Source organism: Megascapheus bottae, chromosome 6, assembly GCF_031878675.1.
Source record: "Megascapheus bottae isolate mThoBot1 chromosome 6, mThoBot2.hap1, whole genome shotgun sequence".
In the NCBI taxonomy this organism is placed as follows: Eukaryota; Metazoa; Chordata; class Mammalia; order Rodentia; family Geomyidae; genus Megascapheus; species Megascapheus bottae.
This window is the reverse complement of record NC_143514.1, coordinates 45,261,518-45,285,279: the sequence shown is the minus strand read 5'-3', so window position 1 is coordinate 45,285,279 and position 23,762 is coordinate 45,261,518. Positions and strand designations below refer to the sequence as shown.

General features: G+C 40.2%; 1 protein-coding gene across 4 annotated transcripts in view; it reads left to right on the top strand.

Annotated features, from left to right (window-relative positions):
* Fggy (FGGY carbohydrate kinase domain containing) overlaps positions 1–23,762 on the top strand; it is a 635,483-nt gene that overhangs the window by 288,030 nt on the left and 323,691 nt on the right. For 2 of the 4 annotated variants that reach the window (XM_090333735.1, XM_090333733.1), the window contains 3 exons: positions 7,283–7,538; positions 16,882–16,993; positions 20,156–20,307. In XM_090333735.1, coding sequence (XP_090189861.1) covers positions 7,338–7,538; positions 16,882–16,993; positions 20,156–20,307 — 465 coding nt within the window. In that variant the 5' untranslated portion in view covers positions 7,283–7,337. Of the gene's footprint in view, positions 1–1,923; positions 1,999–7,282; positions 7,539–11,534; positions 11,620–16,881; positions 16,994–20,155; positions 20,308–23,762 lie in introns of those variants that run through there. The other 2 variants (XM_090333734.1, XM_090333736.1) reach the window with 2 other exon arrangements.

The window sequence follows — 23,762 nt, the reverse complement described above, 5'->3', positions numbered from 1 at the left end:
CACAGACATTCAGACCATAGCAACATAGGCCCGGCCAGTTTTTAAAATCAAAGGACATATGTTTTCAGTGTCATGTTTTGTAGAAATTATTCTTTTAGATTATCTACTCTACAGATGCAGAGACTGATATTTCAAGAGGTGGTTTCATGGTGGAAGCACAGGTGAGTCCAAGGACCACACTGGCTGTAGTATCTGGCGATACTGTACTGTTTACATCAGTTCTGCCATACCACCCAGTATTTTTGATTCCTTTTATTTATAAAAGACATTTGCGTTTGAAAATCCCATCTGTCCATTGCTTCCTTTAATCATCACAGTAACTCCTTGGAGTAAGTTGTGCACAATTTGTGAATTTCACTTTATGCTTGGAAAGAGAAACATCAGTGGAGGGGCTTGCCAAACGTTAGTCCATAGTAGATGCATCTGGGACAAGTATCAGGTTTCCTGATTCCTGGTCTAGTCCAGGAACTCTCACACCTCACTCCCTACCACATAGGTCTGAAAGATTTATTTTTCAGGGAGAATTGCTTTCCTTTTTCCCAGGTGGAGTCACTGGGACTCTTGGTTTATTCATTCCTCAGTTCCTTCCTGTGCTCTAGGTACCGAATCTATTCTGTGTGTGCACTGGGAATAGAGCAGTGGCTAAGACAGGTGCAGCCATGTGCTCACTTGGCAGGAAAGCACCTGTTAGTGGGGTGACTGTTAGACTCCTGGTTATTGCTTCTTTGAGAGCACCCGGGCTGAGAGACAATACATGTGTCGGTATTTCCTCATATTCTTTGGTGACTGGGGTTTCGTGAGGAACTGCATGCCCTGCTTTGTGAATCCTTGGGATTCAGAATCTTGAGGTCTTTCCAGCTGAGTGACTCCAGATGTGAGGCAATGGCCCAAGAGTAGAGCCAGGGTTTTTGCTGGTGTATGCTTTGCTTTTGTTTTTGATTTGATATTTAGATTTTCATCTGAGTCTTTGAGGATGGGTATTTTCATTTCTTGCTCCTCTGTAGAGACTTTAGGAGAAAGTATCTTGTGGCTATTATTTGTTGGTCATTTTTATTTTTGCTGTTGTCCCTCCCTTTGCTCTAACTCCCTCAAATCGAGAAGTTCTTGTATCTTATCTGGGTACTCCCCCAGCTTTCTCCCTCCCATTCTTGGTCTTCCCATTCCCCTCTCTGCAGTGGACCAGGTCCTTTGTTAGACATGAGTGTTGGACATCAGTGATGGATGAAAGAGTATTTTAGCTGTCTAGGAACTGGCCTAGGCAATGGGGGAAAGGTTAGGCCTAGCTTCTCCATGGCTTCCAGGGGATGGTCGTGCTTGCTGGTTGCCTTCTTTTCCTTTGATGCTACAAACTGGGCTGTTAACGCCATACCTCATTGGAAGTATGCTCATAGTGCCAGGCCGCAGTTAAGTCTGGATAAAAGATGGCTTGTGTACTTGCTACAAATTCTACAAATGTGGGGAACCTATGAAATGTTTGGATCTCTCTTGAGTTTGTGTTGGCAATTTGAGAACTTAAGAAAAAAAAAGTCTTCCCTGAGATGCAACACTGGAACTGGGAGGAGGGGCGGTGTGGGGGGGGGGGAGCGGGCGTTGGACAGTGTAGGAAACACTGTCACTTTAAAGAGGGAAAGTGTTTGCTAGGAAGAGCATTTGCATTGCTGGGTGACCAAAGAGAGAACCAGCTTTTAAGTCTTACTTTCTTATGCAATGTAAGGCTCATAAAAAAGAAGATTATTTTGTCCTTGCTGTTAAAGAGGCTGAAGTTTACTCAGTGCTTAGCTTCATCTAACCAATCTTAACCAAATTCCTGATTGCAATATAACCAGATAATAAATAATTTGTGTGAGGCTTGAGGACATGAACTCCAAGCAGAGTCCAGAGATCAAAGTTGAGAGAGGTGATTAAAAGCCTGCACTGATTCCTGGGATATGTTCTGTAGTCTCAGTCAGCAGCCAAATCAATCCTGAAGGGGTAGCTCTTTAAGAAATAGAATCAAAGGTAAGGCAAGCTCATCTATGCCAGTGGGCTGGGGGCTTGGGAATGCTGCCTCTTCTACGAGGTTATTTAGGGGGAAAGAAATGGAAAACAGAAACATCACAATTCTCATATATATATATATATGTATGTATATATATATATGTATAATCAGAGTATTTGTAGCATTTATCCCCTTCTTTAGATCATTGAAATAGAACAGCCTTGATTTCCAGGTCCCCCTTCCTTTCCTCACAGGGCATTTGAGCAGCTTGCACATTTATAAAACAATCAGCTGCAAAGTCTGTGGTTTCCTGTGGCACATTTTTAATAATATTTATACAGGCCGTTATTTAATGAACCATATAAATATTTATCATACGAAGCAGCCTTTTGATCATAAATAGAGGCTAAAAGTCAGAGCAGCCCATGCTGGGGAATTGGAAGGAGGCCTTTTGGGCCCTCTGAGACTCAGACTTTGTAGACTCAGAAGTTAGACATGGCTCAGCAATCGTGTGCAGCACAGCTTGAATTTCTCTCCAGTATTTTTCTTTCTCTTGGCTATCCACAGCCCATGCTCTTATTTCTCTCAGCCTGACTACCCTCCCCACACCCCTAACAGCTGTTTTTCTTTTTAGAGTATTCATCTTTGCTTAGAAAAAGAAGAAAATAAAAGAAATGGAACTAAAGTTTTAACTCACCATTCATAAGCAGGCTTTGGAGCTGCACTAACATAGCCTGGAATTCCAGTCCCTCTGCCTCATGCCATGTGGTCATAATCAGCTTCATCTTCTGGGTATCCTTAATTTCCTTGACGAGGAAATGGGGCTTTTTTTTCCCTGGATACCTCACTGTGTTGTTTCTGCATTTTTTTTTTTTATAGTGATGTTGCAGAAGTTAGCTTAGCTAACTTGAGTCTTAGCTTGGTGTTAGGGAAGGAACTCTGAATTTGGCACTGGAGACTGGAGTTCATATCCCAGGACTGAAGTTTACTGTTTGCATGACTTTGGGCAAATTGCTCCCACCTCTGTATCTGAGATATTTTCAGGTTTCACAACCTGTTTGGATTGAACACATGCATGGAAATGATTTACACAATGAAGATCCTGAATACAAATAAGTAAACTTGAAAAGGAATAATAATTTCAGGTTTGCAATTAGCTCAGTTTTTTTGTGGTTCAGAGGCATCAGTTCTATGTGGTTTGGAGACCAGGACATAGCCCCATAGACAGTGTTGTGCCCTAGAACAAAGGGCACAGAGGAGGAGGAGCAAGTGACTTCTATGGCAGAGAATCTCTGCTGACCTTTTGTGCCATCTGGCCTGAGTCAGGTTGCCTGGAAGCTAGCTACTCAAGAGCTTTCACTTGGTTCTTTTCCAGTTCCAGGCATGGAAACAACTTTAGATATTACTTAACAGTACAATAATGGGGGAATATGTCCAACCTAAGCTACCTAATCTCTATTAGGACCTCTTAGGAAAATATGAACTAAGTAAACAAATAAAGAGGAAAAAGAAGATGATTGGGAGGGTGTGGGGGGAGGGAAACTGGGAGAAAAACATGGGAAAGGGTATCAAAATGTTCAAGAAGTAATGTACCCACTATCTGATGAATGTAACTGTAACCTCTCTTTATATCACCCTGACAATAAAATGTAATTGAAAAAAGGAAAGAAAGAAAGAAAAATTTAGAAAATTAAAGGAAGGATTTGTTTGAGAGGGATGTGGGAGAAAGATATAAGGGAATAACACTGATGATTTTGTTGAATGTCAACTCCTTTGTACAACTACTTAAAGATTAAAAGGAAAAAAAAACAAAAAAAACTAGGGTGTTTGGGTAGATGATGCCAGGAGATCTGACTCCTTGGTTCCCAGAGAGAATTTCCTAGAAGATCTTAATACTATGTTATGGAAATGATGGTTCACTTGCTTTCTGGAAGATCAGTCTCTGAAGAAGGCAGCCTGGATTCTGAGTTATCTAGCCTCAGCACCCTAAGCCAGGGCCCCAGCAGAGCTCCTAGCCAATCAGCATTCAGGAATGGGAATATATCCAGAAAGGTTTAGGGGCTTTGAGGTGAGTGGGAACAGTGTGCTTTCAGCTGTATCACTTATTAGTTATAGGAACCTTCGGAGTATTTTATATGTCTGGGACTCAGTTTGCTCACCAGCAAAATGGAATTGGTAATTGTTACTGTTTTGGAGTATTGTGGTGAGAATTAGAAGTGTTTTTAAGCAGGCTGCTTAGCAGAACACCAGATATGTGATAAACCTTGGTAACTTTTATGATTTTCCCATGTGTAGGTTCTAAAGATATACAAGTCATTATTCACTGAGTCACAGTGGACTTGTTGAGTTTCTTCTATGTGCTGTGCCATGCACTGGGCATCCTGCTAGCACCTGGGCAGCAGCTGGGGTGAAACTGGGTAATAGTAACACTGCTGCACTCTGTGTATGAGGTGGGAGATCAAGTAGGCACTCTCTAAGATCCAGACCTTGAACTGGAACAAGCCAGCTAGATGATGGAGATCTGCTTCTTTAGACTTCACCTGTGAGGAATCAGGATGTGTGGGTAGTAAAAAAAAATATATTTCCTGCAAAGGAAGACAGTATTAAAAGTGAGGACGCCTGCTATGCGGATCTGAGTCACCCCCCGTGGAGAATCGCTCTTCTTGCTGTTGATAGGAGTGGAGAGAATCCTTGCTAGTGAGTGACTAGGTCTGTGTAAGCAAAAGAGTTGTGTAGATTCTTTGTTTCCTATTTATCTCCTTGTTGCTCTCTAAGCATCTGTAGTCTTGTTAAAATGTACTACAGGACAGAGATCTTGGCTTGCGAGGGGCAGTATCAAGGATGGGCTTCCCGAGTTTTCGAGTTTTCATAGCCGACAGTGAGAAGTGAAGAGAATCCCAAGTGAGGCAAGAAGATGAGTGTGTGTGGTTGGAGGGAAGGAAGAACAGCTAAATTGGGTCAGTCTTCCTCCTCTTCTGTGGTAAAGAAACGGAGAAAGCTCTGAGCCAATGCATCCTCCCAGTTTTGTCTGCCACTGTGTCCCCAGCTGGGGACCTAGTGCCTGACCCAATCTTCATTTCTTTGGGTCTCAGTCATGGCTGATTGTGAGATGTACTATTGCCTCATATACCATAAAGATGAAAGATGCTACCAATCAATTGCAAAATTCCATGGCTTCTAAGAATTACTTTCATAGTTTAGTGTGGAAAAAAATGAGTACCACAGAGTTTAAAAAATATATGGTTGTAAGAAAATCAAGAAATATTTTCTGTTGGATGGATAAGGCATACAGAGACGAGAAGGCAGCAGTTCACTATTAGGTAGAGTGAATTGCCACATAGTGATACTGGGTCAATGACATAGTACCTCTAGGACAGTGGGAATGACATATGGCCTGGGGTATTGCAGGCTGTCCCATCTAGGTTTATGTGACTACCTTACAATGCATATGCTGAGATTGTCTAACACATGGCTTGGAAGGATAACAGATTTTAAGGAAGGAAATTAAAGGAAAGACTTCAGTTAGAAGAAATTACTTTAAATAACCTTTCCCTTTCTCTCTTTCACCCTTCCTTCCTTCCTTCCTTCCTTCCTTCCTTCCTTCCTTCCTTCCTTCCTTCCTTCCTTCCTTCCTTCCTTCCTTCCTTCCCTCCCTCCCTCCCTCCCTCCCTCCCTCCTTCTTTCCTTTCTCTCTCTCTTTTGTTCTTTATATCTTTTCCTCGCCTCCCCTCCCCTTCCCTCCCCTCCTCTCCTCTCCCCTCTCCTCTCTCTCTCCTTTGTTCTTGTTGGAATGGATATCCAGGAAGCAGTAACTACACATCTGCTGGCTGACTTGTTTTAGGACCCCTGTGTGTGATCTGGCCAAGGAAACATTATCTTCCTGAAGCAGAATGGTACGAGGAGCTGATAGGCTGAAATCGGACTCTGGGTACTTGGATTGCTCCAGGTCTGCCCCAAGCTCACCGGGGAGTTGCAGCATGTGTACTAGTGTTGTTCTCTCTGGGTTGCTCTTTCTCTGGTAGGAAAAAAAAAAAAAGTCCTCTGTGAGATTTCTATGTCATATGTGCTAATTTGACCAAAGGGGCTTTGAGCACCCATGAGGGCAAAGGAATGCCTGAGTGTTCTCTGGTCAGATTTCCTTGTGACTGGCTAGGGGTCTATAAGGAAAACAAATTATCTAACAGATTTCTGATCCTGCCTCCCCTGGGGATCCTTCCACTTCCTACTCACCTGGTGAGTGTGATGTATCTGCCTCTTCCAAAGTGATACTGCCAGCTTCTGTGAAAGAAAGGAGAGAGGAGATGTAGGATTGCATGAACAGACGTGGGGCCTTCGCTCAGGCAGCCTGTGAATGAGGCTGGGTCAGTTCATTTTCTTCCCGTGGTTCTGTGTGCTCATCAGTCGTTGGCCTCAGGTATAATAATGTATATTTGCTGTTTATCAGTGGGACCTAGCATGGATCAAAAAGTTACCATCTTCTTGATGTCTCACCTTGATTGTTGGGACAATAGAGATTTAAATAGACTCACTTTCTAGAGTCTTAGTAAGGAGTTGAGACCTTTTTCTTTACCACTACTTGGTATAGAGTAGATACCCAGTGGTTAATGACTGACTGGAAAGTTAAGATGTCTTTTCAGGACCATAGCTACTGTTGTGGGAATTCAAATTCCTTGAGAACAGATTCATCTCTATTTTCTCTAGGCTCTAAATCCTCTTCCACCTCTATGTGCACTTACCACAATTTTGCTTAAATGTACAGTTGCATGCTTACTCTCTGACTCTCTTCCAGGAATGAGAATGTCATGTCTGAGGCTGCGACTGTGCACATCATCTGTAAAAAGTTTTGTTGGAGCCCAGTATGGTAGCTCATGTTTATAATTTTAGCTGCTCAGGAGGTTACTATGGGGTACATTGAGGCTCCCAACCAGTCTGTGCAAAAAATTAACAAGATGCTAAGTCATTTAGTATAAAGCTATATGTGGTGGTGTGTACCTGTTATCCTAGCTATACAAGAAACAAACAGGATGATCTTGGTCCAGGTTGGCTGGAGTGAAAAACAAAAAACAAAAAGAAAACCACCAAATGAGAGTTTATTAAAAGAAATAACTAACTATAGCTAAGAGGGCTGTGAAGGTGGCTTAAATCAAAGAGCACCTGCTAGTAAGCAGAAGTCCTTATATTATCCAAACCTAGAAACAACAACAAAAAAACTACATTGGATAAATAAGTGATAAATGTCCATGGTTAAGTAGCTATGCTTCATTTTATTTCCACTTACAGAGTGTTTTGTGACTGTCTTTGCAGGTCTACTGGCCATCACCTGGGTTCTGTACTGGTTCATGACAGCTAAACAACCACAATGTCTGGTGGAGAACAGGAGTTGAACAGCTACTATGTGGGTATTGATGTTGGAACAGGAAGCGTCCGTGCAGCTCTGGTGGATCAGAGAGGGGTTATTGTGGCTTTTGCAGACCAGTCAATTAAGAAGTGGGAGCCTCAGTTCAACCACCACGAGCAGTCCTCTGAAGACATCTGGGCTGCATGCTGTATTGTCACAAAGGTATGGGCATACCTGTGTGTGTTCCCCCTATGACTTTCCTGCCTGCTCAGTGTTTGTTGTGTGTCCATCTGGTTCCAGGCACTGTTCTAGAATCACTTGTTATACAGAGCTGAGAAACATACAGCTTTGCTATATGTCTGGAGCCTACTGGGATGGGGATTGACAAACTGCTGAAATCTGCTAAGTGCCATGAGCCAGGTAACTATGGATGGATCTAACCTTGAGGCTCAGGGATAGACGCTGCAGAATCTTGAGATATGACAAAATGTGGAAGGAGTCCCTGATAATCATAGCTAATACTAATGTGCCTTTACTGTAGGTAAAATGTGTCAGCATACATTGTACAACCAGAGTCTCCCAATAGCCCTAAAATGTAGCACTCTTCCTACCCCTGTTTTATTCAAGAGGAAATGAAGAACAAAAAGTTCTTGCCACTAGTAACAGCAGGGGCAGGACCAGAATCTAAGCGATTTGACTCCAAAACAGCGTTCTTTCTGACTCCCTTGCCTCCCAGGTAGACAAATGAAGGAAACATGTTTTGGGCAAGAGGGAACAGCATACACAAAGGCATAGGTCATAAACATGTGGAAGGTTCTGAAAAAGTGAGAAATCTGGGTCTAATTGGAGCATTTCTAGTGTGCAGTGGTAGAAGCTTACTTTGAGTGGCCTTGGACTTGATTTTGCCTGCTGGCTTGGGGAAAGGAATGATGATAGATAGCTCTTGTTCATATTTCATTTCACTTGTTGGTTCGACTTTAGATGCTGGTGCTCAGAAAGGACTGGTATCCTTTTATCTTTTTTATTATCCCTTCCCCGCCCCACCAGGGAAAACTAAAGTCCTGAATTCCTTCTTCTCCTTATTTCTAGTTTAGTTCCTTAAATATTCATGAGGGACTTGGTAATTTGCAGATGGACAGTTCACCATTCTGTCCCTATCGATCAGTGTGTTTAAATTTTCATGAGCTCTGGGCTGCTCTTAATGCCCCCTGGAGAAGGAGGTGGGGTGGGCAAGGCTTGTACATTATGCGGGAATAAAAGAGGGGCACATCTCTCTGCTGCCTGTTTAATTTTTCCTTACTCTCCTCCCCCCTGCTCCTGTCTTGGTGAAGATCTTCTCTTTTGCCCTTGGGTCTCCTTTGTTCTTCTAACATATAGCCTTTCTGGCCATTAAGGAAATTGTCAAGAAAAAAAATATATATTCCCTTGGTGAAAAGCTACTTTAAAAAAGATCTCCTGTAAGCTCAGTTTGGTTTAATGGTAGACTTTTAATCATCTCTCAGTGTGGCCAGTGTTCATCAGTTTGAGTCCTTAGAGCCCCGTAAGTGCTGTGGACACTTGTCCTCTGAAATGCTGTCTTGATATAGGAAACCTGCATAAAGCTCCTCAATCTCAGGCCAGTTTGCTCCCATGGAGTATGGAGAGGTGGCCATGTGCCAGAAGCCACAATGCTTGTAATGCCATTGCTAGGGTAAGGGGAATGGGGGCGGGGGAAGCACGGGGACATGTTTAGAGAAGGAGCAGGGAAGATAGCATGCATCCCAGAGCCAGACATCAAGGTTGACATGCCACTTACAACACTTCAGTTTGTAACCTGGGACAAGTTACTTAATATTTCTTACCTGTGAAATAAGATTGGAACTCCCTGCCTAGGATTGTGATGACTAGAAGGGTTAATGAATAGAAAATATCCTAACACTTTTGAGAAATGACCATAACATTTCTTATGGTGGCCATGATAGCAGAAATGAGTCGATTCTGAAGGAGACTGAGTTTCTGAGATAAAATAAGAAGCCCACTGGTGAAGCATATCGTTGTTAGGAAAAAGTTCCAGAAGAGAGGGTAACCCAGATGGGGTTGAACAGTAACGTAAATCTCCTACATCATAGAACCGTTATTATAGTTTGCAAAACACATTAATAACCATTTGATTGTCTTTACAAGGAAGGGGGCTTCATTCATGTTTGATAGGTGAGAAGTCAGAACTGAGGGTCATATTGTTAGGGATTTCTAAGATCATTCAGATGATAAGCTAAGGATCCAAATAGGTCAAATCTGTGTGATCTATTTCTAGAAATGGGCCTTCATCTTTTGCCTACATAACTTAAACATCCCAACTTATATCCTTGTGTTTTCTTCTGATCCACACTTCTATATCAAGAACAAGTATCCTTTTCCTTCTCCCTCTCCTCCCTTTCCCTGTTCTTTTTCTTTCTTTCTTTTTTTTCTTTCTTTTTTGTTTTTGTTTCTGGGGAAAGAGTTTCACAGTGTAAACCAAGCTGTTCTGGAACTGGTTATGTGGTTTGGGCTGTCCTGTTACATTCAGTCTTCCAGCTCAACCTCTGTAGTGCTGGAATTATATATAACTCTGGAGTGATCTTAGTCTTGCATGTCTTGATCATGTCACTCTCTGCTTCCTGCCCTTCAGTAACATCACATTACTCATTGGAGCTATAACATGGCCTTCAGGGCCTTGCCCAGTCTGGGAATCACATGGTGGTGCCTAGTTCATCTAGTGATGCTTTCCCCAGCTTTCTGTTGCAGCTGTATCCTCCACCTGTAGTGCCAAACCCGGAGACTTTTGTAGTCCTTCCTTAGCCTGAACAATCTCTCTCCACCTAGACTATCTTGATCACATTGTTGGCAGAGTGATAAACAAGGCAGGGGCTAAGAGGCTTGGGGAAGGAAGGTCTCATGGGACTTGGTGATAGCATAAACAAAGAAAATGGGATTTCATATCTTCTTCATTCTTAGAAGAATATTGGTGCTACTGAAATAAGCAGAAGTGTAGAGCTTCCATTTTCTTGCTTAACCATCGAGGAACAACACTGAACCTAATCTAGGAAGCTATGTAGGTAATAGTCTAGGACTGGATTTATTCCCATAAGAAGTTGCTATAGTAGGTTTAACAAGATTCTGCCTCCAGGGAACATTTAGGAAAAATGTATGTTACATAAACTGTATGTTTCTTATTGCTGTTTCTCCCCTTGGTGCCTTTGCATTGGCTATATGTCTGCCAGGATCATTCTTGCCAGATTCCCCAGATTTTCGCAAGGCCAGCTCTCACATTTGTCTTCATGCATTACTTCACCTATTTCTCTTAAATTTCCCTTTCTTAGAAACCACCTTCTCCTTGTCTGGTACTCCTGATCATCCTGCCTAATCTTTTGGTATAGAAATGTAATCTTTATATGAGCAAGGTTTCAAAAAAGAAACTTTACTCTCTTATTTCCCAAATACTCAGAATAACACATACTGTGACAATGGTAGGGGCTTGATTATATTTTCTAGGGAAAGGCTGACTAAGTGAGTGAATTATGCAAGTCCCAGGAAATGAGGGAGCCCAAAGGAACTAGGAATTACAAACACCCATGCATACCTCAAGTAGACAAAGACATTCAAATTTATACTTAAAAGAGTCCTGTACCAGTCACATAGTCTCCTTCTGCAAGCAGGATTCTGTCCCTGAAGCCCCAGGCTTTGACCCTGACTCCAAATAGAACCAAGGATAAAATAAAATAAGTGTGCACTTCTCTATTTAGAGAGTTTCTGGGGAACGGCACCTCTCTACCCAATATCAGAACATGCTGATTTAAAACACATGCAATACCAAGCTCATTCCCACAGTAAAGAACAAAGAAATGCCCAATCCCTTCCCCAAATATTTGTTTGCTGCCTCAGAGCTCTGAGTTGACAGTTGTTAGACATGGACCAGGATACCAAATGAGGCTGCAGAAATCTCCTTCTCTGGAAATTCTTTAGAAGAGCAATGTGCTTTCTCTCTAGCCAGGGAAATTCTCTTGACGCCAAGCTGTTGGACGGAGTTTGCTAGGCTGCTTTCTTCTTTCATTATTAGGAATATCAATAAGAATCCTGGGGTCTCTCAGTCAAACAGCAGAGAACTTCTGGGACTGTCATCTTGGCAGTTATCTTCCTGGGGTAGTTGGGTCAGTGAGGGGTATTGGGGCATGGGGTGGACCTCAGCAGTGGGTCAGTGTCCTTAGGGGCCATTTTCTAGTAAAGCTGGAGAAGTAATAGCAACTACTTGGCTAAGTCGGAATTAAATGCATGCCACCATTATTTGGTGAGTTCTTTCTGCATGATCTCTCTTTTAGTAGTGGCAATACATTGAGCATTTGTGATAGAAGAGCTATGGTTTGATATAGAACTGTATACCTTCAGAGGCTCTTCCTAAAATATGTTAAGAAAACATTTTTTCTTATTCCTACTTGAAAGTATACACCTATTATCAATTCTTTCTTAAAAAAGAGCTGAGTTTATACCATTGTCTCTTCTGCTTCCCTTTGCTTGTATGTTTATGTAACACAAAGAGCATGCTATGCTTTGTACATGAAAATATTCTGTGAATACAACTAATTATATGTTTTGTATTTACTGCAAAGGCATACCAATTCCATGGTACTTTCAAACTCGCAAGTTGTTTAATCCTCACTTGGGCTGTATTCCCTACTGTCAGAAAACTAAGGCTCAGAAAGACAATGAGACTAGCGAAAATGCACTGCTGGTTGTATGACTTTAAGAACAGAAAGGTCTCTGGATGCTATATCCTATGTCATTGCTTCAATGGTGCTCCCTATGGTGGGGTTTTATGGAGTCGTGAACATTTCTCAGCCGGGCATACACAAAGGCTGGACACAAAGGCTCTCAAGGCTACATAGAAAGTAGAAGTTAGGGCTAGCTGATTAACTAGTTGTGTGACTAACTGATATCGCATGTGTTCCAGGAAGATTTGAAATAGTTAACTCGGATAATAGCTGTTGCTTCCTGTTCCATGAATGCTGGGTGTTGAGTCAGTCATATCTTATTTTGCTGAATACTCATAAAGGCATTAGAAATTCAAATATTAAACAATACTTAGGTTTACCCAAGGAAACTGATCATCTGGTTTCTTAAAATCATAGAATTAGTAAATGTCAGAGGCAGGTTTCATCTCAGGTAGTTTGTCCTCAAAGCCATGGGTTGATACCAGCCTCTAGTGATTTCCAGAAAGAGGAAAATGTGTCTGTAAATGCTGTGGAGATGTGACCCAGCAAGGCAGGAGAGTAGCTGAAACGGCTGAAAGGGATCACTGTACTCTGTCCTTAGTCTCAACACTTGGTGGCAGAGCTAGAATTGGAATTCAGAGCATTGTGACTCATTGTCACAAGGCCACATTGCTTGTCAGGGAATAGGTTTGGCAAATATATATTGCTATCAGTCATAGGTGGGTCACTAACACAGTTCTATAGAGCACATGGCCTCTTCATCAGTGAATCTTAGGGGCAAAAGGAAATTCTTTGTAAACAAAATCCAGCAAAGACCAGGGGATAAACACAGAAAAACTTCTAACTTTGAATGCTGGTTTATCATCTACCAGCTTTTGTGAGAAAGGCAAAAATTGTTTAACCTCTCTGTAATTGCAGGCTCAACCTTTCCAAATTATTTATTTTAAGATATAAATAGTAAATGTCTATTTTGTAACATTTTATTTTATAAGAGAAAAGGGGCTTTGTAAGGGTTAAATGAATTATCTGAAACAGCACATACATATTGATGTCTATTGATAGACTTTAATACCTACTGCTAATATGATTTGAAAAATTAATGCTTTTCTTTCCTGGAAACATCCAACAATTATGTGTAGCTCTTTCTTGGGTAGCATACTAAATGGTAAGAAATGGAACCTTAAGTTATAAACTTTCCCCCAAAGCAGAAAGAGTGTGCAACATAAAAAGGGATGGTCACTTTTTTTTTTGGTCAGTCATGAGACTTGAACTCTCCACCTGGGCCTTGTTCCTGAGCTCTTCAGCTCAAGGTTACTGCCCTACCCCTTGAGCCAAACTGCACTTCCCATTTTCTAGTGGTTAATTGGAGATAAGAGTCGCAGGTCTTTTTGTCCTTGGGCTGTCTTTGAACCTTGATCCTCAGATCTCAGCCTTCTGAGTAGCTAGGATTACAGGCATGAGCCACCGTGCAGGATGGTCACTTTTAAGGTTTACTTTTGTGAGATTTAAAAGGTTATTGTCCTACATTATTTTAGTGGGAAATGTTATAGATTATGGTCACTTGTGCTTTTCCTAAAAGAGAAACCCTAGAGAAGAATAGAATTTTTTAATGTATTCTACAACTTTAAAACTTAAGAAAGAAATGGAAAAATTCTCCAGATTTATTTCTGTAATCTTATTACTGTACCATGCATATTTATCTTTATTAGCTTGACTTGTTTTTAATATTCAAGAGCTTGAGGTACCATGTACAAACTATAAAATTCATTCATTGTGAATACAAAATTCAAATATTTTAGTAAATGTACATGGTTGTTCAGCATTTAACATAAGCCAATTTTAAAGCAATTTTATTATTCCAAAACTATTCCTCTGTGTCTATTAACAGTCAGCCTCCAGTCCTAGTTATAGATAAACTCTCTGCTCTCTGTCTTTATACATTTTCAGACTTTTCTTATTGGGCTTGCTTTGAATCAAGGGTCTCTATGTCTCAGCCTTCTGAATATTATACACAAGCCTCTGGTACCTGCTTGAAATTCTTGTGATAAGCTCATTCTTGAACAATGTTTTTTACATCATTATTAATGGAATTACTTTCCTTTATTCTTCTAGAACCAGGCTTTGAATTAAAGGACTCACACTTCTACTCAGTGAAGCTCATGACTGGCACTTTACTATTTGTCAGTTTCTAATATGTAGGAATATAATTTATTTTTAGATGGTTCAGGTGGTAGAGCACCAGCCAGTGAATGAGAGCATCAGATACTGTTCAAGTTCTGGTTGTAGGCCAAAAGTATACACATACATCACACACACACACACACACACACACATACATTAGATTTTTATATATTAACCCTGAAACCTGTAATCTTACAAAAATCAATGATAGACTCTATACGATTTTCTACAAATGAAATAATATAGCATCTGCAAAGATAGACATTTTAACTTCTTGTGTAGACTATATACTTTTAATTTCTTTTCTTGACAAAATTCACTGGCTATAATCTCTATGACAGCTCACCTAGAGGTGATAAAAGTAGATATTCTTGCTTTGTTTCTGCTAGGGGAAACAATTCATTTTACTACTACAGTCTTAGTTACACAATTTTGATAAAGTGTTTTTTCAGTTTGTGTAAATTTTCTTCTGTTCTGATTTATTGACTTTTGGGAAGGAGGAGGGAGAGGAGTTCTGCATCTTTTGAGACAATCATTTGGTGTTTGTACTTTTTTTTTCCTGTTACCTATTTATTAGTGCGTTAATAGATATTAGAACTCCCTTTTAATCTTGGGCTACCTTTACTTAGCCATGTTCTTATACATTGGAAGATTTGGGATTTGGGTCATTAATACTTCAGGGTTTTTTTTTAAACCTACATTCATGACTAATATTGGTGTATGCTCTCCTATTTTATTTTATTTTTTTTAATTTATTTTTATTGTCAGGGTAGTGTATAGAGGGGTTATAGTTATATTCGCCAGGTAGTAGGTGCATTACTTCTCACACCTTGATACCCCTTCTCATGTTTTTGTCCCCATTGCCCTTCCCCACCCCCTCCCAATCATATTGTTTTCCCCCTTCCCTTTACTATTTCAAATAAACAAACGTGCATACATAATATACCAGGTAACAAAGTCAACTATAGTAACAATATGAAATTAACCAAAAGGCAAAAAAAGAGAAATAACATAATACATTAAGAACAACAATTACACAAGATAAACCTCTTTTTCCATATTCTAGAGTTCCTTTCATTTAGTCTCATTCTATATGATCATATATACCTAGGTTTTGAGCTATTGTAATCCTCTGCTAGGAGAGTCCTAGATGTGTTCTAATTATTACAAATGAGGGAAACCATTGAGCCTATGTTCCTTTGAGTCTGGCTTACTTCACTTAATATGATTTTTTCCAAGTCTTTCCATTTCCTTACAAATGGGGCAATGTTATTTCTTATGGCAGCATAGAATTCCATTGTGTATAAATACCACATCTTGTTGATCCAATCCTCTACTGCGGGACATCTGAGTTGATTCCATATCTTCACTATGGTAAATAGTGCTGCAATGAACATCATTGTGCTAGTAGATTTAGTATGCCCTTGTTTCTGGACGGTTGGGTAAATGCCAAGAAGTGGAATTGCTGGGTCACAGGGGAGCTCTATGTTTAGTTTTTTGAAGAACCGCCATACTGCTTTCCATAGTGGTTGAACATTACACTCCCACCAACAGTGTAGTATGCTCTCTTATTAAAAAAAATGTTATTGTCAATGTAATGCTGACCATATACAATTTGTTCGAAAGTATTTTATCTTTCAGTGTATTCTCAACAAGTTTCTATTGTGTTTTTCCTTAAATATTTGTAAAAATTCCCCAGAGAAACTGTCTAGGCCTAACATTAGGTTTTGTTTTTTTTTTTTTTTTTTTTTTTTTTTTTTTTGCCAGTCCTTGGCTTAAGCTCAGGGCTAGAGGACTGTCCTTGGATTTTTCTCAAGGCTAGAACCCTACCACTTGAGCCTCAGCACCACTAATGGCTTTTTCTAAGTATGTGGTACCAAGGAATCGAACCCGGGTCTTCGTGCATGCTAGGCATGCACTCTACCACTAGGCCAAACTCCAGGCCCCTAGTTTTTGGTTTGTTTGTCTCAACTGTTTTATGTCTAAATTTGACTTTTCAAGAAAAATATGTTTCACAGTTTGCCATCTGGCTTTGGTCAGTTTCCCACAGCTCCAAAGCAATTGTTTCTGATAATCTTGTCCACATTTATAGTTGTATTTGCTGATGGTTTGATGACCTCATCATTCCTCTATACCCAGAAGTTGATCTGCCACCTTTATTTAAGTTTCTTTGTAGTACCCCATCTTATGGATGTGCTGTAGTTTATTTAACAAAAATAGTCTTTGATATTTCAAAATGTATTCTTAGCTGTGCTACTGTAAGTTTACTTACTTAGATAGTTATATTTTGCTAAGATAGTTTCCAGGAAATGGGATTGCTGGGGGCTGAAAAGGATATAGATATGTAATTTAAATAGGTGCTATAAATTATTGTCTAAAAGCTGTACTCAATAATTTCATGGTTACTATAATGTTAAAAAGGTCCACTTTCTCATTTCTTGTATTACTATAAACTGTTGTTAATCTTTATCATTTTTACCAATATCAAAGGCAAAATTTGATATTTTTATTGTTTTCTTTGATCTAGTTATGGTGATTAGAAGTATTTTGATCTTTTTTAATATTTGTCATTTCATTTCATGCAATTTGTTTAATTTCTAGCTGGTTGGTTGTCCCTTTTCTCATTAATTTAAAAGATTTTTTTTTTCTTTTTTAAACAGAAAGTTACACAGGGCATGGACTTAAACCGAATTCGTGGACTTGGGTTTGATGCCACATGTTCCCTGGTTGTCTTGGATGAGCACTTCTGTCCTTTGCCAGTGAATGGTGAAGGTAGGAGCATTTTCCTTTTCCTGAGTGGTAGGAGACTAGTCAGGAGCAGGCTTGGCTATTGAGCTCAGAGGGACCAGATGAGATTTAGAGATGGAGTCCAGATAGTACATCCCAGAAATTAAAAGACTGTGTAGTTAAAAGACTGCATTGGGGGATGGGTCAGAAAAAGACTTTGTTGTGTAAAACTTGAGAGCAACAGTAGAGAGCCTGATGAAGGCAAGACACTGGGTCATTAGCTCAAAGTGAGTGTCCTTGAAACAGATTTGTGGTTTAGATGTTTTCTTGGGAAGGCAATATCAGTATTTGTGGTTGCTTTGTACATAAAGCACTTATACCGTATTCATTTAAGTGGATGGGCCAAGTCCATGTAAAAGATACATGGCAAAACAGGACCATGAATCACACAGAAACTGGAAACAGATGGCCTCTCTGTTCTCAATAGCCATTCCATAAGACATGGGCCAAGTCTGAGAAAAATGATAGCACGTGTGAAGATGTACTCTTACTGATATTTGATCCTACAGTACGTGCAAGACATCAGGGAGTGGTGGAGAGAAAATCCCGTGTTCCATCTTAAAGAGGAGTGGCTCCAGCCGTTGTCTTTCAGCAGCTGGGAAGATAGCTATTCTAAGCAAGTTTTGAGCTAGATTCTTGTTAAGAACGCTTGGTGGTGGCCTGTGCTATAGAAGCACTGTTCTTCTTAGTCTCTATGATATAGTAAGATATATTGTGACACACTGGAATTGAAATCAGATAGGGCAGGATTTTGGCTCAGCTGTTGCTGAGCTGAAACACCCTAGGTGAGTCAGTTCACTTCTACATGTGTCTCTCAGTTTTCTCCAATGAAACATTAGAATAGAGAAACTGTGGCTGTGCTGTCAAGGAAACATCTTCTGTCAGATTGGAAACTCTTCTAGTTAAAGGAATGTGTTCCATCCATTTTTGTGGACCTAATGTGTGGCATGTGAGCCAGGCTGAAGTGGCTCCTAGCTATTCAAGAGGCTGAGATCTGAATGAGGACCATGGTTCAAAGCCAGCCTGGGTAGGAAACTCCGTGAAACTCTTATCTCTAATTAACTACAAGAAAAGCCAGAAGTGGAGCTGTGGCTCAAGTGGTAGAGTGCTAGTCTTAAGCAAAATAGCTGAGGGTCAGCACCAAACCCTAAGTTCAAGCCCCAAGAAGAGCACACATATACACACACACACACACACACACACACACACAAATACAAGTGGTGTGTGCTGAAAATGATACAGATGAATGAATACTTAGTCCTGTGATACACAGAAAGATGCACACTTGTGCATGCACTCCACCCCTTCCCATTTTCTTGACTCCTACTGTGTGCTAACCCTATGAGATGAAGTACTAAGGCTTCAAAGATTAATCCAAATGGCCTTTGTCTCCAGTGGGCCACTTGAGAGAACAGAGAGCTGGGAAGTGGTGATGAATTAGCAAGACTCTGCTCAGCTGCATTCCAGTTAGGAATATCAGCAAATACTCTAATTAGGAGTATGGAGGGCACGCTAACATCTCAGGGAAGCCAACCACATTTCCTTTCCATCTTAGTTAAATAAAAAGATCAGATGACTATCTGATAGGGATATTGTAGAGAAAGTTTCATTTGGGGTTGAACTTCAGATGTTGAGTCCACGCTGTTCTAGTCTGCTAAAATACATGGTTTCTTTTCAACTCTGGCTGTGCATTAGTATCAGCTGAAGGTTTTTTTTGTTTTTAAATAACATTCATGTGGTCTACTATCCTACCCCCCCCCCCTACTTCCTGAAGCGAACTGATTTAGGTTCAGTTGGCTACAGCATCAAAATTTAAAAAATTGCCTCAGAAATTCCAGTGTATGTATTGCCATTGGGTACTGATGATTGGGCAGTTAAAATACTGGAAATTCACACTTAAAGTTGAGAGAAATTGTTGTTAAACCTTCCTAAATGCATACGCATCCTCTCTGGATGCCATCTTTATTCTCATTGCAGGTGGAATCACCACCTGTTGGCAGGTCCTCTATTAAAAGGGTGGGCTAGGTTGTCTCTCTAATTAAAAGTGTTGACATACTTGTGTCCTACCTAAAAGGTTAAAATGTACCCATTCATCAGCTACATACAGCTGCAGGTGCCTCCCATCAGCTTCTTTCTGTCAACAGATTATATTAAAGGCTAGATTTTTATCTGTGATATATTATCATATGTGGAGAAGTGAAATTACATTTTAAAAGCAGTCTCCAGGTTCTTGAAAGAGTCTTCCTGCATGGCAGGGACCAACTCTTGGTTGTTTAGCTGGAGTCATTATAAGATGCCAAGACGAGTGTTAAGATGATGATCAATAACCCTGATCACCCCTAACATCAAACCCATAGGATTGGAAGAAGTGCTACTATCTTCAGATGCTAACCAAAAGTTAAAAACCAAAGTATTGCCACTTAAGAACACTGTGACAGAATAATCTCATTTTGGCTGCTTGGTCTTTTTTTGTTGGTTGTGGGGCTTGAACTCTGGGCCTAAGCTTTTCAGCTCAATGCTATCACTCTACCACTTTGAGCCACTGAGCCAGCCACTTCTGGAGAAAAGAGTCTTAAGGACTTTGCTGCCCGGGTTTGAACCACAATCCTCAGATCTCAGACTCCTGAGTATCAAGAATTACAGATGTGAGCCATTGACTTTTGGCTTTCTTCTTTGATCCTTCTTGTTTGAATCTCAAAGTGCCCTGTGTTGGCCAAATGTGGTGACTTTTCTCCACACAGTCTTCTAAGCTCAGAACCCAATTCTCGTCACATCATTCTACCCAAGGGAGTTTCTTGGACAAAATGGAACAAGGTGGTTTATAGAACTTGGGAGCAAGTTAGGACCTAGGCTGTTCTGCACAACAGAAATGTAGTAGTTAGATATTTATTAGTAATTTTGTGGTTTTTACCATCGACCTTTCACCCAAGGCTTGTGGACAAGGAATGAGTCTCCAGAAGGGACATGCAAGGTTTGGATGCAGAGCACTCAGCCTTGCTGGTGTTCTTTCACCTTGTTTATTCTTCCTAGGTGAAGTGACATTACAAGGTGTCCACTGCATTGTCTTGAGGATTTGTAATTGGCCTTTTGATCTAGAAGAAAAAGAATACATCTCTGTTCTCATCTCGCTTATCATTTTTCTTCTAGGGGATTCTCATAGAAATGTCATCATGTGGCTGGACCACCGAGCAGTCAGCCAGGTCTGCAGGATCAATGAGACTAAACACAGCGTTCTCCAGTATGTAGGGGGTGTGATGTCTGTGGAGATGCAGGCCCCTAAACTCCTGTGGTTGAAAGAGGTAGGTGTAAGGGTGAGGAAAGAGTGCTAACAGTGTAGAGGCTTTCATGCATCCTGGAATCATGATTCACCTCAAAAGTCTGTAATGTTTTTCCCAGTTCTTAGGTAAGTTGATTCCATCTTATTGATTATTTAAATCACTCCTAGTTTTATAAGCTTTACTAATGCCAGGCTCTGTGGTAAGTGTTTTATACAACCATCCATTAAAATAGTTTGCTTATTTTTCTCATCTTTCCCTCCTTTCTTCACTTCCTTTCTTTCTACAGGATACTGGTTTGTAGCCCAGGATAGACTTGAACTTGAGATTCTGCCTCAGCCTTGGTTTCCTGAGCAGTAGGGTTACAGGAATGGCCTCTATTTTCTTTTCTCTTCTCTCTCTGTCTCTCTCTCTCCTTTCTTCCTTTCATTCTTTCTTCCATTCTTCCTTCCTTCCTTTCCTTCTTTCTTCCTTTCTTCCTTTCTTCCTTCCTTCCTTTCTTTCTTTCTTTCTTTCTTTCTTTCTTTCTTTCTTTCTTTCTTTCTTTTCTTTTCTGTTCTTTTCTTTTCTTTCTTGTTTTTAAAGGTAGAGCTTATTGAAGGAAAGTAACGCAACTAGATGATATGGTAAGTATGTCAGAGAGCAGGAATTTGAACCTAGTACTAGCTGGCTCCCAAATCAATTCTCTTAATAACACCTAGCACTCTGTTGAAGTTGAAAGAGGTTAATTACCATCCCAATTAGAAAGTGGAAGGGCTAGGATTTAAGTCTAGCTTCTCTGACCAGAGCTTTCTTTTTCTACATACGTTTAGCCCTCCAATGATTAATCTTTGGCCTTGTTGACATTTTAAGATATCTCTTTCTCATTTTACCTGCCCCTGAGTTTCCGCATCCTTGAGTGATACAGTGATTGCTGGTCAAAGCTCTTGCAGGTGGTTCCCATTTCCAGATGGTAGGACTCCTTTATGAAGTGTGGAGAATGGTGATGTCAGCTTAATGGTTCCCATTAGAGATAGATGTGTGAGAAAGTTCAAGTCCTTTGGGAACCGAGGGGACTTAGAAACCCTTTAGGTGGTCTGAGGAACAGAGAATCCATCTAAGGAACAGGACCTGATATGATTCATTAGCTGGCTCTGGGGTTTCTGAGGGACTGAATCATCAGTTATTCAGACTGTATGGAGGTGGAGGACTTTGAAGGTGCTTGGGAAGGTGCCCCAGGATTTTTCACTATGGGGGAGGAAGGAGGTGGAAGAGAGGTCCATTAATCAAAGCAGGATGGGATTCTTACAGATCTTAAAAGTCTTAATCTGCAAAAAGGCTTCTGTGATTGATGAGTTTGGAGTCAGCTTCTAAGGAGTTAAGGGCTTTGAGAAACTAATTATGATATTGCTCTCAACAGTGGTGTGTTTTAGACCAAACACCTTTTTTTTTTTTTTTTTTTTTCCCAGTCCTGCCTGGGGACTGAACTCAGGGCCTGAGCACTGTCCTTGGGCTTTTTATCCTCAGGGCTCATGCTCTACCACTTGAGCCACACTACCACTTCTGGCTTTTCTATGTATGTGGTACCAAGGAATCCAACCCAGGTCTCTGTGCATGCTAGGCAAGCACAGTACCACTAGGCCAAACTCCTGGCCCCCTGTTTTGTTTTGTTTTGTTTTGTTTTGATCTCAGGCTTTGTTTTTCCATCTAAGTACTTATAGTTAGAGGTGGATCAGATTTGTCTGAAAAATCTGAATGAAAGAAACTGGAATACAGACTACTCTGCACTATATTCTGGGCTTTTCTGTGTGTGTGTGTGCGTGCGTGCGTGTGTGTGTGTGTGTGTGTGTGTGTGTGTGTGTGTGTGTGTATGTGTGTGTTTAATTGGCATTGACTGACTTAGTTCCCACAAGGTCTGTCTAAGGACAACACAGGACACTGGGGCTGAAAAAGGGGACATCCGACTTACCCAGACATAGAACCAGAACTGAAATCCTTCATCCTGCTTGTCTTTTCTTCTCTCCCTTACCATATATATGCACACATACATACATCCATATATACATACATACATAGTCTATATATGTGTTAATGTATATATATATATGTATTTATATATGTGGTATGTGTTTGAAAGGGCCATAATGAAACTTATTATTTTGTAAAATTATATTAGTAAAGAAAAAATAAGACCAAAGGGTTAGCACTGTACTGGTAATTTTTAATCCTCTTTAAAGTTTTTATATTGTAGTAAGAACAGCAAAAAAAATATCACTTTATATTTTCTTACATAGATTCTGGGGAAAATATTATTTGTGTAACTTACTCTGTTAATCAATTTATTAGTATTTTAAGTTTTTACCTTTATTTAAATGAAAATAACCTTTAGTGTCAGCTATATACCACTCAAATATGATCAATAGTCTAATATTTAGCCGTCATATATAATTATAATGCTTGAGAGGAAGCTGCAGTTTCTGAGAATTTAGAATCTGGGCACAACTTAGCTGGAAACTTCTTGCTTATGTAGTTATAGTTATAACCAGGCTTTTGTATGGGGGTAAGGTCTTACCTGAAGACATGCTGAGAGAGCATGTTTCCAGTTGTTTCATTAGTGTACTTTGTAGTATGGAAATATATGCTCCTATGATTGGGGAGGGGCTTCTAGATCCCAGCTTGTTCCATGATGTCATACACTCTGTCATCTTCCAATCCCTCCATAAAGTTGTTTGGGAGTAGGAACAGGAACAGGGCAGTGGAGTTCTCATAGTGTATCACATAGTATATGTTTTTGTTTTTGCCAGATCTGAGGCTTGAACTAGGGCCTAAGCACTGTCTTGGGGCTTTCCTTAAGGCTAGCACTCTACCACTTTAGCCACAGCACCATTTCTGACTTTTATATGTATATGGTACCAAGGAATCAAATCCGGGTCTTCATGCATGCTAGGCAAGTACTGTATCACTAGGCCAAACTTCCGGCCTCATGTTTTTATTTTTCTTATTAATAGTGAAGAACACCACTAGAAGAAATGGGTTGGATAGATCCTTTTGAATGGTAACACAGAAAGAGGAGTTATACTGAATTAAGACAGAGTATTAGCGTAACCATGGGTTTATATCAGAGCTATGTTAATCCCTGCTATGTGTCCCTCTTAGTTATATGTCTTAGGAGATCTTTGTGTACATCCAGCAAAATCCTTTCAGGTACTTACCATCTTGCACTAGAGATCAATTTGTGCTAAAAAGAAAGCCTGAAGAAAATAATATATTAATTTGTGGATTACATGACAGTATTTTTAATCACTTAAAAAAACATCAATTCCATTTTTAAAAACATTGCCTTTTTCTTTCTTCAAGTACTTGAAGGTGACCCTCAAGTGCACACTTTTGTTTCCTTTTGCTTGGTTTGATAAGCTTGTAAAGGAATTCCTGCTGAGAATCTTTTTGGTGTATGATTACAAATTCAGAATTCTTTCTAAAATCAGCTTTAGCATTTCCTG